This window comes from Prosopis cineraria, unplaced genomic scaffold (assembly GCF_029017545.1).
Source record: "Prosopis cineraria cultivar Desert tree isolate PC_DT_omini unplaced genomic scaffold, ASM2901754v1 PC11, whole genome shotgun sequence".
NCBI classification, from domain to species: domain Eukaryota; kingdom Viridiplantae; phylum Streptophyta; class Magnoliopsida; order Fabales; family Fabaceae; genus Prosopis; species Prosopis cineraria.
In genome coordinates, this window is record NW_026555342.1 from 20141186 (window position 1) to 20157428 (window position 16243).

Genomic DNA, 16243 nt, shown 5'->3' on the forward strand with positions numbered 1-16243 from the left:
ATAGGAACATCACTAGTCGGCCAAAGGAGGGAAAAGGAGCATTCAGCGTTGCTGTATAAACTGCAAAAGGAGGAAAAGAAAACCAGCAACTCACCCCAAAAACTTGTTGCAACAAGGAATCAGCATGTCCTGCATCGAAGAAAGAAGGCAGAAGGGCTTCGACGTTCTACAGAAAGAGAAGCAAGAAAACCAGAATTTTCAGCCAGCAATGAAAAATCAAGCTGCCATACACACGCACATAACTTCAACAGTCGAGGAGGAAGAAAAGAGACAGATTGAACAGCGTACATACACCTCTAACAACCAGAAAACAGAGCAGAAATGGGGAAGAAGATTCAACCTTTCGGCTGTACAGAGTTGGGCAAGCAATTGAAGGAGTAGAACGGACGAACCTCCAGTGGTGAGAAGAAATGAACAAACTCACGAGAAGATTGAAGCTAGTGCGACGGGAAGGGAAAAGAAGGAAAAACAGAGAACATGCGAGCATCCCTCTCACTCTGATATGCAATTCCAACCGACAAAGACGAAGGGAAAAATGAAATATAAAGCTCAACGGAAAATTGCAAAATAGGACCAAAACTTGCTGGAAAAAATTACAAAAGAAAACCTCACCTGATTTTTTTTAATATCTTAATTTTTAAATTTAATTTAATTTTTTTTAAGAAGAAGAAGTAAGGACACTTGAGTAATTTACCATATAAAGAAAATAAAACTAACTCTTGGCTTGAATAAGATTTAAACTTTAGGCTTCTATATAAATAATCAGCATAAATTTCGTTAAGTCCCTACTCTTTAATTATTATAAAATTAAAATGAATAAATTAAATATTGGTTGGAAGAGAATTTATTTAATTTAAAATTTTGAGACACTGCACTAGCTCCATATTTATCAAATTTGTTTGCAATGCTCAAGTTATACTCACAAATAATAATACCCAGTGCACATATATTTCTCAATAGAATTAATAAAATTTTTAAAAATTACCAAATCAAGCAAAACTTTTTTTAATAGGCATTTTGTCAAATATGTTTCATGCATTAAGTATTAAGCTCAAGCCAAACCTCTTCCACCTCGATTCCTTTTCCTAAAAATTTTACAATATAATTATGGGAGAACGACAATTAAGAACCTTCTAAAAATATTAATCCCAATTATGGATCGTAAAATTTTAAAATTTCAGTTAAGGACTATAGTCTTTAATTGTGATAAAAAAATGTAATTTGTAAGGTGGGATTCACTAATGCGGCTTGAGAATTCACTAATCCAACTTGAAAAAATTACTAACGTATATTGTAAAAATATGAAACCCTACTTAAAAATGAAATGTTTAACAAAAAGTGCCACTTGAAAATTCACTAATTAGACTTGAAAAAATTTTTAACATATATTGTGAAAAAATAAAACCCCACTCGAGAATCATTAATAAAAAGTGACTTGTTCAAATTGGTATTTTTTATTAAACAATCGATTCTTAAGTAGAGTTTCATGTTTTCACAATATACGTTAGAAATTTTTTCAAGTTGAGTTAGTGAATTCTTAAGTGGCGCTTTTTGTTAAACAATTGATTTTTAAGTGGGGTTTCATGTTTTCATAATATACATTATAAATTTTCTCGAGTTAGGTTAGTAAATTCTTAAGTGGCAATAATGAACTCCACCTCACAAACTATATTTTTTTAATCATAATTAAGGACCATAGTCCTTACCTGAAATTTTAAAATTTTATGATCCGTAATTAAGATTAATATTTTTAAAAGGTCTTTAATTGTCATTCTCCCTGTAATTATTGAATCAATCAGCATCCCAAATATACTATATCAGTAGGAAAAAAATCAATCCCAAACATGAATAAAATCCAATTTTTATGTCAACATTACTCACGAAAATATGAACAAGAAAAGGGAGTCCATAACTTCAATCAAAAGCTCAGTCATACAGCATCTAAAAATTTCCAGCCGTAAAATACACATACATTCGTAGAACTCAGGGAATTGAAGAGGGAAGGAAGGAGTCGACGGAACAATGGAAGGAACAGGGAAGTTACACTCACCAACTGAAACGCAGCAACGGTGGCAGATTCCAGCTAAGATGTTCTAGCAACGAATACGACGGCAGAGGAAGCCGTGAGTTCGACTGGACCCCCTCAACAGTGTCCCACAGCCACCAAAACAGAGTCGACGCAAAATGGTAGATGACAGAGCAACAACACGGCAGCCTGAACAGAGGAGGAAATGCGAAGGATAGAGGGAAGGCAAGGAGTTCCACCGACTCACATCACTGGCGATGGAGAAGAAGACGAAGGACAGAGCTGGCCGACTTGAAGGTTTGAAGCTTCTGGAGCTATATTTTTAAAAGCTCTCTGCCTTTGGTCCAGAACACAAAAATACCTCGGCAAAGAGGAGAGATGAGGGACAAAAAAAAAAATCTGATTAGGGGAAGGGCATAATTGTCATTTTGTGAGGCTGAAATAAAAATAAAAACTCTTCTTTTAAGCCACTAGGATTCGGACACAAGATCTGACAAACAATAAATTAACTCAAATTCCACCACACTAGCTCTCCTTCTCGACATGACTCTACTAAATATAAAAATAAATAAATAAATATATATATTTATTAAAATACCTTTCCATCTACTTAAATTTTAATTAAATTGTAGATCATTATAATTATCATCAAAATAACTCACTAATTAAATTCCCTTCCTTTATTTTCTGTTTTTTATCCTTTCTTTGTTTTTTTTTTACTGGGTTATTACAACTTTCGTCTCTACTCCCACCATTTTCACTCCATGCATTAGGAATTGGTTTCCCTACTATTCAACTCTTCACATGTCAGAAATAGAGATTCCCTTGAAATAACCATGGAACAAGTACTGAAGAGTTGCCATATAGACAAATTTTCAACCCTTAACTTCTAATAGCTACTTAGTTTTAACCACTATTTTAAAAATCAGATCAAACCAAACGGTCGGATTGGTTGGACCGTCGATCGGTCTGGTTCATAGGGAAAAAACCGTTTTAGGAGTTGAATCGGATTGAGCTGTTTCGAACAGGCGGTTAGACCGGAAATCATAATCAAGCCAGAAACCGGATTCGGTTTTTAAAAACCGGATTGTTAAAAAAAACTTTTTTTTTTATTTTTTATCAATTTTTTTAAAAAATGACTATTTTTTTAATCATTTGATATTATGTTGTATCATGTGGCTTGTTAAGTCATAATAAACTTAAAATATTTGATTTTTTTAAGTTAAGTAGCAATTTTATATGTATTTCTTATATTTAAATTATTATATACATATATAATTTTTTTAATTTAATTATTACATCACCGATTGGTCCAATTGGTTGAACTATGCAAACCGTGAACCGCTGGCTTTTCCGGTTCAATGTCCGGTCCGGTTATGAAAACATTAGTTTTAACTGAAAAGGTCAACAGCTAAATTTCTTGTTTTTACTTAAAAAAAAAACTGAACTCAAATTAATAGCGTGATCTATCCAATTTATTTACCACATGAAATGAAAATTTTACAACAAGAAGAAAATCAATATCAACTTCATGACATTGATCAAGCAGATGTGAGACAAGGCACTAGTCCTATCACATCTCGGCTCGCCAAAGTTGCTAGTAAGATAAGAAAATGGGAGTAATATCAAATTTGCTATCGAGTAGGAGGGAGTATTAAGAGATGTAATAGTAGAATATGTGCCTTCAGTGAAGGTATCATAATTGAGGAGTAGATTGAAATCATTGTACATCAAATATTTATATTGTGGGGTTGGTATGAGGAAGGGCATAATAGCAAGATTTATCTCGTGGTAATTGGTTGTGTACAAATTAAGAGAAGCATTAGTAGTTGACATGATTGATCAATGATTGGAAAATATTGTAGAATTTCATAGAGTTTCCCCATCTTGGTAGTGGGTCAAAGACTTTAATTTACTTTGTTCTTTTAGTAGGCCTCTTAAAAAAGCTCTATATATTATCATAATTAATGATTATTATGAAAAAACAATTCAAATTTAAGACATTATGTTAAGATATTATATTTTGGTTCTTGGTGGAAGTTGGAACAATTACTTGGCTTAGTGTGAAGTTCGTTTATGGTAATTATTAAGCTACCATTTAAAATTTTTAGGAGTTGTACAATAAACAATGAAGAAGTTTTTTCCAGCCAGTTTAGATAAAAAATAAAGAGGTTGCAGTAGAAGAAATTTTGTTTATGTGAAAGTATTACAATGCAATCATTTTCGAGCGATAAATATTTAAATTTTGTTAAATATTCATGCATATTCAAGGACAAGGGTGAGTATATATTTAAATTCAAAGTACTGAATTTTTTAAAGGAAGAAGAATATACTGACCCAACAATTTAAGTTCAATTAAAATTTATAACTAGATAATTTAAAAGTACTTCTGTTAAATTTCAGAGTAAATTTAACAAGATGAATTGATAGTTTAGTGGAAAGTATTATTAGTGTGTATGTGTATTTAGAGGTCTAATGTTCGAATCCTGTTAGATGCGTTCCATTTTCATTTCTCTACAGTCTTTACAAAATTACCTTTTTGCCCCCATGACCATTAGGATATTTTTGCCCTTTTTTTCCTCCATTTCGTTCGGATTTTAGGTGTTCATTGAAAGAGCAAGAGTTGGGGGGGTGGGGGTCCAGAAGCTTCGAACCTCTATCCTTCACTGTCCTCGGTTTTTAGCTCATCGCCGGAGTGGGCGTGGCACACCGTGACCCCCGCCGCTCTGTTTTGCCGTCAGTCCTTTATCTTCCCTCTTTTCGTGTCAAATGTGCTGAGCCGTCTCCTCCTTCCCCTGCTTCGCTGCTAGGTCCTCTCTTCTTTCTTTGAGCTGCAACGTCGACCAGACGTCTACATGTTTTGCGTCGCTGCCATCCTCTCGTCTTCCATTGCTGCTAGTGAACTGTACCTTCTACCTCCCTCTCCTTATGTGACCTCGTTGGCTCGCTCGTTGGTGCAATAGTTTCCTGGGTCTCGTATCTACAAAATGATCGAACATTTCAATAAGCTAGTTAAACTAGCAGCAAGGCCTTCTATGATGATCTAACGAGCAAAGGAGATAATCAGCCTAAAATGGGTGGGAGTGATAACAGAGGTATTGCAATAGTGGCGATCGATGCACTCACAAGATTCGGCCTTTGTGATTTTTTTTTCCCCCGTGTTTATCTACTTTAAGTAGTGTTTGGATTTGAAGATTTGGATTTTAAATTTAGATTTCAAATCTCATGTTTCAAATTTATATATTTTAAATTTTTTATTTGGGTGCTTAAATAATTTTAAATTTTAATATTAAAATTTTTTATTTGAATTGTATAAAATTTCAAATAATCATAATTAAATTCTATTTTTATTTTTTTACTTATAAAAAATTATATTTTTACTATTTTGTATTTAAATTATCAACCAAAATTGACCATCCATCCATATTATCCTAATCATTTTTTTCTATAAAATTTGATCAATAGATAAAAACTAAACTTTAATTCAAAAACTTAATGATTCAACATTAGGAACTTTATTAAAACATTCAAGTGCCCAAAATAAAATATTCTCAATGCGAAGTAAAGCAGAATGTAGAAAAGCTTGCATAGGAAAAATAAAAAACCCTCTTTGACTAAAAATTAGTTTCAATATAAGAAAAATTTATATACGATATTCATATCATCATAATGTGAATCTAAACTTTTAACTACTCCATCTAATCTAAAATATACTCCCTGTGATTTTAAATATAGGAAAAAAAATATCAATTCACACAATTTTGAAAAGTTAATTAATTAAGTATACTAATTTTGTTTGAAATTAAAAAATTAGACTAAAGTATCCTATAATTAAGGAAACAATTTTATTTAGTAAAAATAATATTAATTTTATGAGGGACAATTTAAAAAACTATAATAAATACTTCTTGAAATTTATAGTTTTGCTTATAAATAAAAAAGATGCACATAGTAATTTCTTTTATATTAAAAAATGAGAGAGAATATGCCGTTATTTATCAACTAATACTGGTCTACAATTTAAGATTCTTTGTAAAAGTCAAATGCATTGATTTTTTCCACAAATGTCATTATTAATTATATTGCAGAGAGATATTATATAAAAAATAATGATAATTAAGATAGATAATTTTAATTGAAGGGTTAATCTTGGAAAAATAGTGAAATTTTTTTTTACTTATTTAATGATAAAAATACAAATCATTTTTAACTACTTTTCTATATTACCTATGAAGATAGTTAAAAGTATCCCATATTTTAGACAAAAATAAGTAATTATACAAAAGAAGGAAAAAAAATTGGCAAAAAAAAAAAAAATTCAACTACAATTCAATTCCAATATAAAAAAAACTTATATTGTCCTATCAACTCGATATTCATTCCATATTTGCATAGCTAAAGTATTTCTATATGTTGTCCATTCATGTGTTGCTCAAATACTTTTAATATTCTCCTCATCTCCAATTTCATTCCCAACCTCCAAAAAATTTTCAAAGTCTTCATCCACCTCTTTGAGCAAGTCATCTTCAGACATCTCTTCTCTTACAAAGTTGTGAGAATAAAACATGCATTTATAATTTTGATTTGAGTTTGCTTATAAAAAAAGCTAACAGTTCATAAAATAGCCCATCTCTTCTTCAATAACCCAAAAGCCCTTTCAATGGTATTTCTTGCTGACGAGTGTTGAAGATTAAATAACTCTTTATAATTTGTTGGTGTGTTTCCTCTCCATAAATTAAGATGATACCTTGTTCCTTGAATGGTACTAAAAAGCCTGGACCATTTGCATACCCAGCATCTACCAGATAATACCTATCTACAAAATTATTTGAAAATAGTTTGTATTTTGGACACAAATTTCTCAATCTTAAAGTGATTATTTAAGATTAGTGAAATCTTACTAGCTGGAATCTTTAAACCATGACGCCTATGAAGAGCATCACCTAAAATTCAAGAATCAGATGCGGATCCCTCCTAACCAGGTAACACATAAGAGAATATCATCTTAGGATCACAAACTGCAAGAACATTAGTGCTCAACTCGCCTTCCATATTTTGATATCTTGCTCGATCTTCAATTGGAACAGTCATTTGAACATGAGTACCATCAAGTGCACCAAGCGCACCCTAAAAAAATCATTAGCACACAATTAAAATTATATGAACTAAATTACCAACTTTTGTTACCTCAAAGAATTTCCACTTGTCATTATCTTGATAATTTGCATCTGAGTTAATCTCTTTGATATAGTATTTGCCTATCTTTATAATGGCCTTGAGAACCACATGAAATTGTCTGCTAATTGTTTCTCCAGAACGTGCAAAAGCTACCTTAATCCATCTATACTTAATTCCATGAGCAGAATATACACCAACAATGCAACAATTTCATTAATTATAACATTTCTTGAAGCCATCAACCCTCCTTTAGATTGCAAAATGCCACATAGTTTCTTAAATGTTGCCAAGTTAAGGCGTAATAAATCTATGCTTGTGGTTTCACATTCTAGAATTTGCATCCAAAGAAATCTACGATGAGCATGTTCACTTTCATCCCATGAAATTTCTCGTAATCTATACTTATAGTTATGTAATGTTCCAATAACCATTGCAATTAAACTGACTACAAATAAAAAAATTTCTAATTCTTCTTCCCCTCAATCATGCTCTCTTCATCTCTTGCACGCTTTCTTCTAGTCTGCAAATTTTGTTGGTTACTATCCATATTAAACAAACTACCTGTTACATTAAAGTAGTACTTTAATATCAAAAACACCATCAGAGTAGCGAGAAAAAAAATACTACTATAACTAAATAAGGAAAAAGCATAACATCGAACAACAATCACCTATAGTGACTAACTGTCTCTAAAGTCAATAAGCAAAAATTAAATTTTATTGTTTTCCACCCCATATCTAATATAACATCTATCTGGAAGATACATCAAAAGCAATACCTTGAGCAGAATTACCTAATCTTGCATTATCCCCTGCCCTCAACTACAGTTTTTAGATATTAATGAATTAAAGTTAAACATTCAATGTTAATTGGAAGAAACCACTAATATGCGATGGAAAGCATGAACTAAATGTTCGATTTGACAGAGTTACTCCTTAGAAAAATTCTGATCCAATGACTAGCAATATAAAACAGAGTTATTAGGCAGCAAAAACCAAGTGAAGAAGGCCTCAATGTAATGTTAAGGGCCGAAGCATGAGGAATTTAGAAAGTAGTAGGGATATATCATAAGGCACACCATCTCATCCACTACTAGGCTACTAGCAATCTAAAATAAGAAATATGTGAAGCTGCAGAAAGAGAATCATTTAAAAAAAATCATTCATGTTGCCTATACTACATTAAATGGTTTAAAAACATGCTGGGGTAAAATCATTTCAATCAAATTTAAATTAACTGTGGCATAATGCAATGACCTAAAAAACCAGCTATTGATCTTATTGTTCCCAAAAGAGAATGCTCTAAGCCTCTAATAAAAATGAGCAAAAGGAAGCTTGTAAGATATGGAAGGATCAAAGTTAAAAGTAAAAACAAAAGCAACGGAAGGCACCACACAACAATGAAACATATGTCATGGGTCTTCACTTAACCTGATTTATTTACAAGAACTAAACTAGAAGACACAGGTTAAAGACAAATTGTTTTCACAGCATGACTAAGAATTAAAGATAAGCATCAAAGTTGAAATTCACTGATAGCAACACACCAGATTTTTGATGCTAATTTCTAGAGAAAACTTCAAACATGCCCCCCAAAATAGAAAATCCAAGTTATCAAACATGAGTAGAAGAGATAAAGTATCAAGCTTGAAATGGCCTCGGGTCTTGGAACTTAGGACAATGGAAGAAAAAGTTTTGCTGAAGGTTAAGTGTTTGATGTTACTATCCAAAAGGTAGGTACACAAGCAGTAGAAGAGTACAAGAGAAACAGAAAAAAAAGTAGATACATCATTGGAAGTTATCACACTTGTGCACTTCCATAGCAACTTTTCTTCACAAAAAATAATAGAGAGAAGGAAAGAAACTCTATGTTTTTCTCATTATTCTCTATAAGATTTTTAGCATCACACATCCAACATTACATATTCACAGTATCCTGAACTTACCATGACTGTGAGATCTGTTTCTTGCTTCTTAGAGGAATGTGAGAGAAAAATGTCAAAACTAAAAGAAAATCTAGAGATGATTAGGTAACTAATATCAATTTAGATATAACATTAAAACCTAGGAATTTGTATCTAACATCATCCATTATTTTATTTCTGTCACAACTATCTTCTCTATTCCTATGGTAGACTGACTAGCCCTTATTTGCATTGCTTCCCTACTCACCTTCTTCCATTTTCCCTCTTTTCCACCTCTACTTATATATATGTTGTGCTTGTTGCCTTTCAAGCAGCTTTTACTTTTCAAGTTCCAAATGAAGACCCATGCCTCTTCTATTTTTAATTAACTTCCTTTTGATCCATTTCCTACAGTGTCACATAGAATAATAATTAATAAACGAAAAAAAACAAACTATAGAAAGCCACATACAAAGGCCACTAATGAAAAGCATCACCGCTTTGCCAAATTAATATTGAGAATATTAACAACCATACATGTAAAACATTATTCGTTGAATATTAGAATAGAAAACACAAATTCAGTTAACCCCAGATCAAATAGTGAAAAATAACTAGGAGGAGAAATCTCAAATGAGGCGAAAATCTTAGAGCCGATTCACCCAATTGATATAGATATATTCAGCCTAAAAGCATATTTGGGGAATCGAAGACCAAAGAGGGTGGTGATGATGTGAGGATAGATGAAGCAAGCAAGTGAGGCTACAGAGAAGATTTAAAAGATGAGGGAAGCAGAATTCACCTTAGCGAGAGACGCGAATGGAGATAGAAATCAGGAATGACAACACTAAAGATAAGAACGATAAAGCGATGAAACACCCTTGAGAGTGAGGCAACGATCGTGACGAGAGACTTTAAAGATTTGAAATAACAAGTTCCAGAGGGTATTTTAAATCATGAAAGAATTGGAATGGCATTTGGATTTGGATTTGGCCCAAATTTAAATCTATAAAATTTTAAGTATCCAAATAATGGATTTGATCCAAATCCAAATCCAAATCTATATATCAAAACAGAGCATAAAAGTTGTGCGTTCTATTTCCTTTGTGAAAATAGTACCATAAAAGCAACCTGTTATTTTTTTAGGATAAAAAGAAAATGAAAGAGAATAATTGGATGTGAAAATTGAACTTAAATCAAACTTAAATGAAACAATAGAATAGATCGAAGAAGTGGCAGTGTTTGTGTGAGGGCAGTGTTGGTTATTCTCTAGGATCATTGTATACTGGACATCCTTTTTAGTTTGCTAAAATATCAAATAAAAGTTCCTAGCCTTTGTTGGGTGTGGAAATCTTTGGTTAATTGTGGAGGAGGAGAAATTGTTTTGAACTAATTGAATAACTAAGTGTGGGTAATAAATCATCCACAAAATTTTAGTATAGGAGTTATTAAATTTTTCCGTTGCAACTTGGGCATAAGGTCTATAAATTAAAGATAGTTAGTTTGTTTATTTATTTATTTATTTTACACTTATGGCTTATTGTATTTATTTAAACCTTTAAATATTTAAAATGAATGTTATGGCTTCAAGTTAGATGTTGGGAAGAGAGTGCATAAGTGAACAAAGGTGTTATTTATTGAAAGTATGTGTTAGTGGATATATTATAACTTTGTGTACTAGAGAGGATTGTGGAGGAAACGAATGTCTATTGAAGATGTATGAATAGAGTCATCGTTAAAGGAGTTGTTTGTTCTTCTTGTCTAAGTAATAGAGAAGCTAAGGAGCAATAGAGAGAAGTGTACTTTGAAAGAATAAATTATTATCTTAAACTTAGGTAAGTGGATAGTATCCCAATTAATGTACTAATAAATTTTTTTATAAAATTTGTTGATGCCATTTTTTATTATTTTATTGTTAGTAAACCACGTTTATCAACAGATGTTTTCTTATTGGATAATTCTAATTTAATGGTTCAATTTGTTATGTGAAATTATATTATATTGAATCAACAAAGTATTTACACAAGTTCAAATGAATTTTATTTGGTACAATCATGCATGGAATTGTTAATGAAATTATAAAATATTAGTTATGAAAACTTCCATGCTTGTTTGAAAGTTGATTTTAAGAGAAGACTATATATAAAACACTGGTTGTTAATGATATTCCATTAGTCCTTGATGCGCTAAGGTTAGTAACTAGCTAATTCACTTTTGTGGGCTTTGTTGTTATGTTTTTTTTATTCATAAGTCTCACACCTGCGTTTGATTTCATGTCTTCAAACTGTGTTGAGTTATTGTTGCCCTCGTGGCTGTGTATCCATGTTTGTTTTTATCGCATAAGCCATGTTTGATTATTTACTCTCGTGGACTATGTGTCTATATTTATTATCCATTATGTAAAGTCCTCGAAATACTAATTTTTATTTGATTTGTGAAATTTATACTTCATTGATTTTATTCAATAAATATTTCTATTCTTATTTATTTTGTTTACTTAATCTATTGATTGCTCAAGATCAAATGATAAAGTTTCTTTTTTATTATGAATTTAATGATTTTTTTTAGGTTCTCTAAAATCTTAAAACCCCAAGTTTGGTGATTACATTATATTGAGAGATTTTCTCTTTAATTTATTTACAATTACCTGAATCTATTCATTCTTATCAAATTCTATTATTGGGACATTATTCATGGGAAATTATTTTTCATTTCAAATAGTGTAGCCAATCTTGTACTCTACCTAATCATTGAGAGGTAGTATTCAATTGAAGTGAAGAACTGTAGATTAAACTTCTTAAAATGTAAACTTAAATTTATGCATTATGTTTTGTAAATCTAATTTTTGATGCTTCACGTAAACTATAGTTAAGGTCCTTATCTTGATATTGTGCTATTTATTTGCTGTTGAGGAATGGGTCTCCCTTTTTTGAATTGATGTTATAAAATGATGATGTAAAAATTTTGGAAGGTTTTATTTTTAAAGGAAGTTTTGTCAAATTATCTACAGAAAGTTGATGATTTGTTGTTATATAAAAAGTATTGTAAGAGCGGCTAATTATGTTAATTATGTATTAGAAATTAAAGCTTTCTTAAGTTAAGGCTTTTGAGATATGAGTATTGTTCCTATTCTATGTCGATCATGTCTTATTTTCAAGGCGTGATATCTTGCCTCTTTGTTTCAATCACCACTTCTGTAGACCAACCTTCCACGTGTCTCCCAAGCTTGGAAGCGATAAAAATCAACCATGGATTCCAATGAAGTGGCACAATACTTCACCTCTCCTTTAATCCCTGACTCCTCACAAAGTTTAATTGTATTATTCATAACCTCGGCTTTTAATTACCCAGGCTTCACAGCGAATTTGTTCAATATCTCAGCCATCTATTCATAAGAATCACAAATACATAAATTATCTATTTTTCCCCCTTAGTTTCTGAATATCGATGTTCACAGACATGCTAGAATGATTCTAACACTATGTACCTTCCTTGAAGTGAAGGGAATGAGTTGCAAGACTTCTTGAGGCAGGAAGGATGCTTGGTTGGAGGTTTGCATGAAGAACAAGTTCATTCCGTGGCCAGCCTTCAAGTCCTTCTCCAAGAGAAGAGGGATGTATTGTCGTTATCGTGTATTTGGTCTCAGAGTTCCCATAACAATACCTTACGCAAGATATTATATCTTCGAGTCTATGTTCGGTCCCACCATGGATGGTGGTGCCATAACCTGGCTTCATTGCTAACATTAACTATTAGCGCTTAAAGCGAGATAGATTTGGAATCAATAAATAGCACAAATTCACTCGTTCAATGAGCATTTCGCATAGCATGATAACAACAGTTTCATTTAAGGGAAAAAGAAAAAAGTCCTTGAGGTTTAGTTACCTGAGTGCCAATTCACCAGCTCAATTGGTTGGTCTGGTCTGATTTTTCATTCATGGCTTAAAAGAAGCATATTGTGTTTGTCATGTGAGTTTCAAAATTTACATTAATAAGGTACCTACAAACTTTAAAAATACTAACCAGTTGGATGGAGGAGATCTATGATGGATTTAGGCATGAGAGTAGTGGGAAGCATGGACTTCCAATAAAGTTTCAGAAGGTAATAAGGCTTCATGTGTAGCATCCAGCACAACCTGCAACTTCATATATAAAATATAAATTAAATACTCATTCACACAATTGGTCTCGTTACAGGGAAAAAAAAAGTGAAAACAGGAAAGGAAGTCGAAGCTCAACTGTGAAAAAAAGCAATGATAGGCAGGAGTAAAAACTTCATTGTCGGAGGAGCTTCCTTTTGAAGCTAAACTAATGTGTCGATGATGATAAAGAGAAAAAACTAGAGGAATTATAGAGGGGGAAGGACAAGCATCGTTCTCTTGTACAGAGATGTGGAACTCGGCTTTGAGTCCAATATCTTTGGATCTTTCATGTGAGTGGATTTGGGGATGATTCAGCAAATGCTACAGAACAAAATAAAACATACAAGTAGGCATATGATTTAGGACCACAAAATACACTAATTACAGTGAAGCGAACTATAAAAAACCAAATCAATCATTAAATCAATTAAAAAGATTGATTTAAGGGCTAATGGTCTAACCAAGGTCAAACTAGTTATTATTTATTTAATATATTTTAATATCATACTTTCTATTTGAAATAAAAAATTAAAATAATAACAATAATAAAAAATATATTCTAAATTTATTGAAACTAAAATCAATAAAGAAAAAAATACAATCATCAGTTCTTATAGTTTTATTGAATTTTTCTTTTAACTTTTGTAATATTTTCAATTTTTTTCAATCTTTATAGTTTCAGCAAGCTTAGGTGACGTTTGTTCCTCAAGTCATTGAAAACACTAGGGAAAAAAAATACAAGGATTAAATATAAAATCTAATAAAACTATATAGATCAATGATTAGTTTTTTCATTAAATAAAAAAATGTGAAAGAATGAAAAAAGATTAAATAAGGATATTTTACTTATTAAAAGCTTTATTTTACATGTTAATTCTCTTATGTTACTTGTTTTGCTACAACATATTGAAATAAGAATATTTTAGTCATCTTATTTTAATTTATTTCGATTCAAGCTCTATGATATAGTGAAATTTTATATTGTGTTAGGTTTGATTTAAGAATATCTCACATCCAATCAATGTCCTTAAATAAATTCTCCCTATTTAATTTTATTAAAGTAAAAAAGAAAAATATGAAAGCAATAAATAAAAGCGCACTGCATGTTAAATACTTCATTTTGATGAAAACAAAACTTGAAAAAAAAGTTCTATTTGTGCAGATTATAACATTACATATGACAAAACCAATCCAAGAAAGCAGAGAATAAAAGAAGACTTAGTTTTATAGGTTTAATTTTATGTTCTCTTCATTCTAATTGTTAAAAACTAGTTAAATAAGAGAACTTGCATTTGCATATTATGGTAAAGCATTTTTGAAGACAAGTCTTACGCACACTCATTGTTTTGAAAATTAAAAAAAAAAAATCCTTGTGCATGTCATGTTTAATCTAATCCTCATGAGTTTCTAATGAGAACACGTGTAGTGCAAAGCGAGTTTCTTAGATTGTTCTTTGATATTGCATCTCATACTCGCAAGTATTGAAAGTATACTCATAAGTTTTAGAGTTACAAAATGCCTTTGATTCTATGATACTCAAACACGCAAGTTTTAATTTGAGAGACATGCGAGTATTAGAGTGGTATATGAAGGAGCTTGGTTCTAATTACTTAGAACATGAGAGGTTCAATAGTGATACATGTGAGTTTCAACGTGACAATGTTAATCAAGGTTATAGACCTCTTATCCTCGCAAGGACAAGATATCATCATTAGGAGTATGTGTTCACCTATTACAACTTGAGTCTTTGTTCCTACTCATCATCATGAGTTCCAGAGTAATTCTCACAAGTTCCAACTTATCACTCAAGTCTACCTAAATTTAAGCCTTGAACATCTAAGCTAAGATGTCATGCCTTAGAATTAAGGATATGACTGACACAGAATATAAGATAAGCTCACATTCTATAAGCCTTAATATTTGAGATTAATCTAAAATATTGATAACTAATATATATAATTATAAGGTTTGAAAAAATCTTACATATTTTGTAAAATTTTCAACAGAATCTCCTTTGTAATTTAGACCTCTCAACATTTTTATAATAACAAAACCTGTCAACTAATTTAGCAAAGGAGCTTAGCTCCACACCAGGAAAAATTACATGATAACAAAATAGGACAGACCCTAATTATGGTATATATGAAGTGGAAACTACCATTGTATAATATATGAATATTTATATCAAAATAAATGATTCAAGCATGCTCCCATTGTCCAGAAAGCAATAGAGCTCCTCAATAATAGCAGGAGGTACAGGCTGTAGGATGAACTACATTGTCTAAGACCAAAAATTTTTTTCAGTGAATAGCATTCAAATAAAAATTATAGATAAAACATGTAAAAGTAATAATTAATACATAGAATATTAAAATCCAAACATTTTGTTAATAGACAAAATTTAAAAATAATAAGTTTACTATATTAAAACATCATATGATCAAACAACAGCTTGTTTAATAAACAAATTAAAAAAATAACAAGTTTCCAAAAATTTACTTTTTTGTGGGACATTATCAGAATGATTAACAAGCGTGGGACACAAAGTCTATGAGAGTAAGTAACCAACGAGTGTGAACACATAGTCTACGAGGGTAAGTAACTGACATGCACGCTGAAGCCACGAAAACAAGTGTGAGTTACTGTGCTCATGAATAACCATTCCTCTATTTCACGTATGTTGGCTGTTGCATAAGGCTAACACCTCCTAAAAACCTTGCTAGCTGGATGTATCATGGTGCACCAAGGGTCAACGAAACTACTGTTAACATCCCGCGTTCTAAACTCAATTCCCATAATTAAATCGAGCGTGCATGAGTTTGAAAACATTTATTAAAAACATTCTTTCCAAAATATAATATTCAACTATTGAATTTTCTTTTCAATTTTCTCTATGCACCAATATGTATTAACAACTATAACATAAATAATAAAATTTAAAATAACAAAAATCTTTAGAATAAATATTTAGTTAATAATGTATAGGATCCAAAT

The 16243-nt window shown here is 31.2% G+C and overlaps 2 protein-coding genes across 2 annotated transcripts in view; both read right to left on the reverse strand.

Moving 5' to 3' along the window:
- Window positions 1-7000: 7000 nt before the first annotated feature.
- On the reverse strand, window positions 7001-12435 carry LOC129286285 (uncharacterized). The gene is made up of 3 exons (XM_054922281.1): window positions 12314-12435; window positions 7214-7367; window positions 7001-7153 (listed from the first exon to the last, which is right to left on the reverse strand). Exons 1-3 carry the CDS (start codon window positions 12433-12435, stop codon window positions 7001-7003), a joined length of 429 nt encoding a protein of 142 aa, XP_054778256.1.
- Window positions 12436-12443: 8 nt separating this feature from the next.
- Window positions 12444-16243, reverse strand: part of LOC129286287 (BURP domain-containing protein 3-like) — a 22699-nt gene continuing 18899 nt past the window's right edge. The window contains exon 4 of the mRNA XM_054922282.1: window positions 12444-12492. Within this exon, the coding sequence (XP_054778257.1) occupies window positions 12451-12492 (42 nt within the window). The 3' untranslated portion in view covers window positions 12444-12450. The remainder of the gene's footprint in view (window positions 12493-16243) is intronic.

Excerpts from the sequence above, each read along its gene's own strand:
- LOC129286285 (XM_054922281.1), bottom strand. The coding sequence starts at position 12,435 with ATGAATAATACAATTAAACTTTGTGAGGAGTCAGGGATTAAAGGAGAG. Across the intron at positions 7,368-12,313 it reads GCTTGGGAGACACGTGGAAG|ATGGATTAAGGTAGCTTTTG; the intron begins GTTGGTCTACAG and ends AATTAAGTATAG. Across the intron at positions 7,154-7,213 it reads ACAAGTGGAAATTCTTTGAG|GGTGCGCTTGGTGCACTTGA; the intron begins GTAACAAAAGTT and ends TGATTTTTTTAG.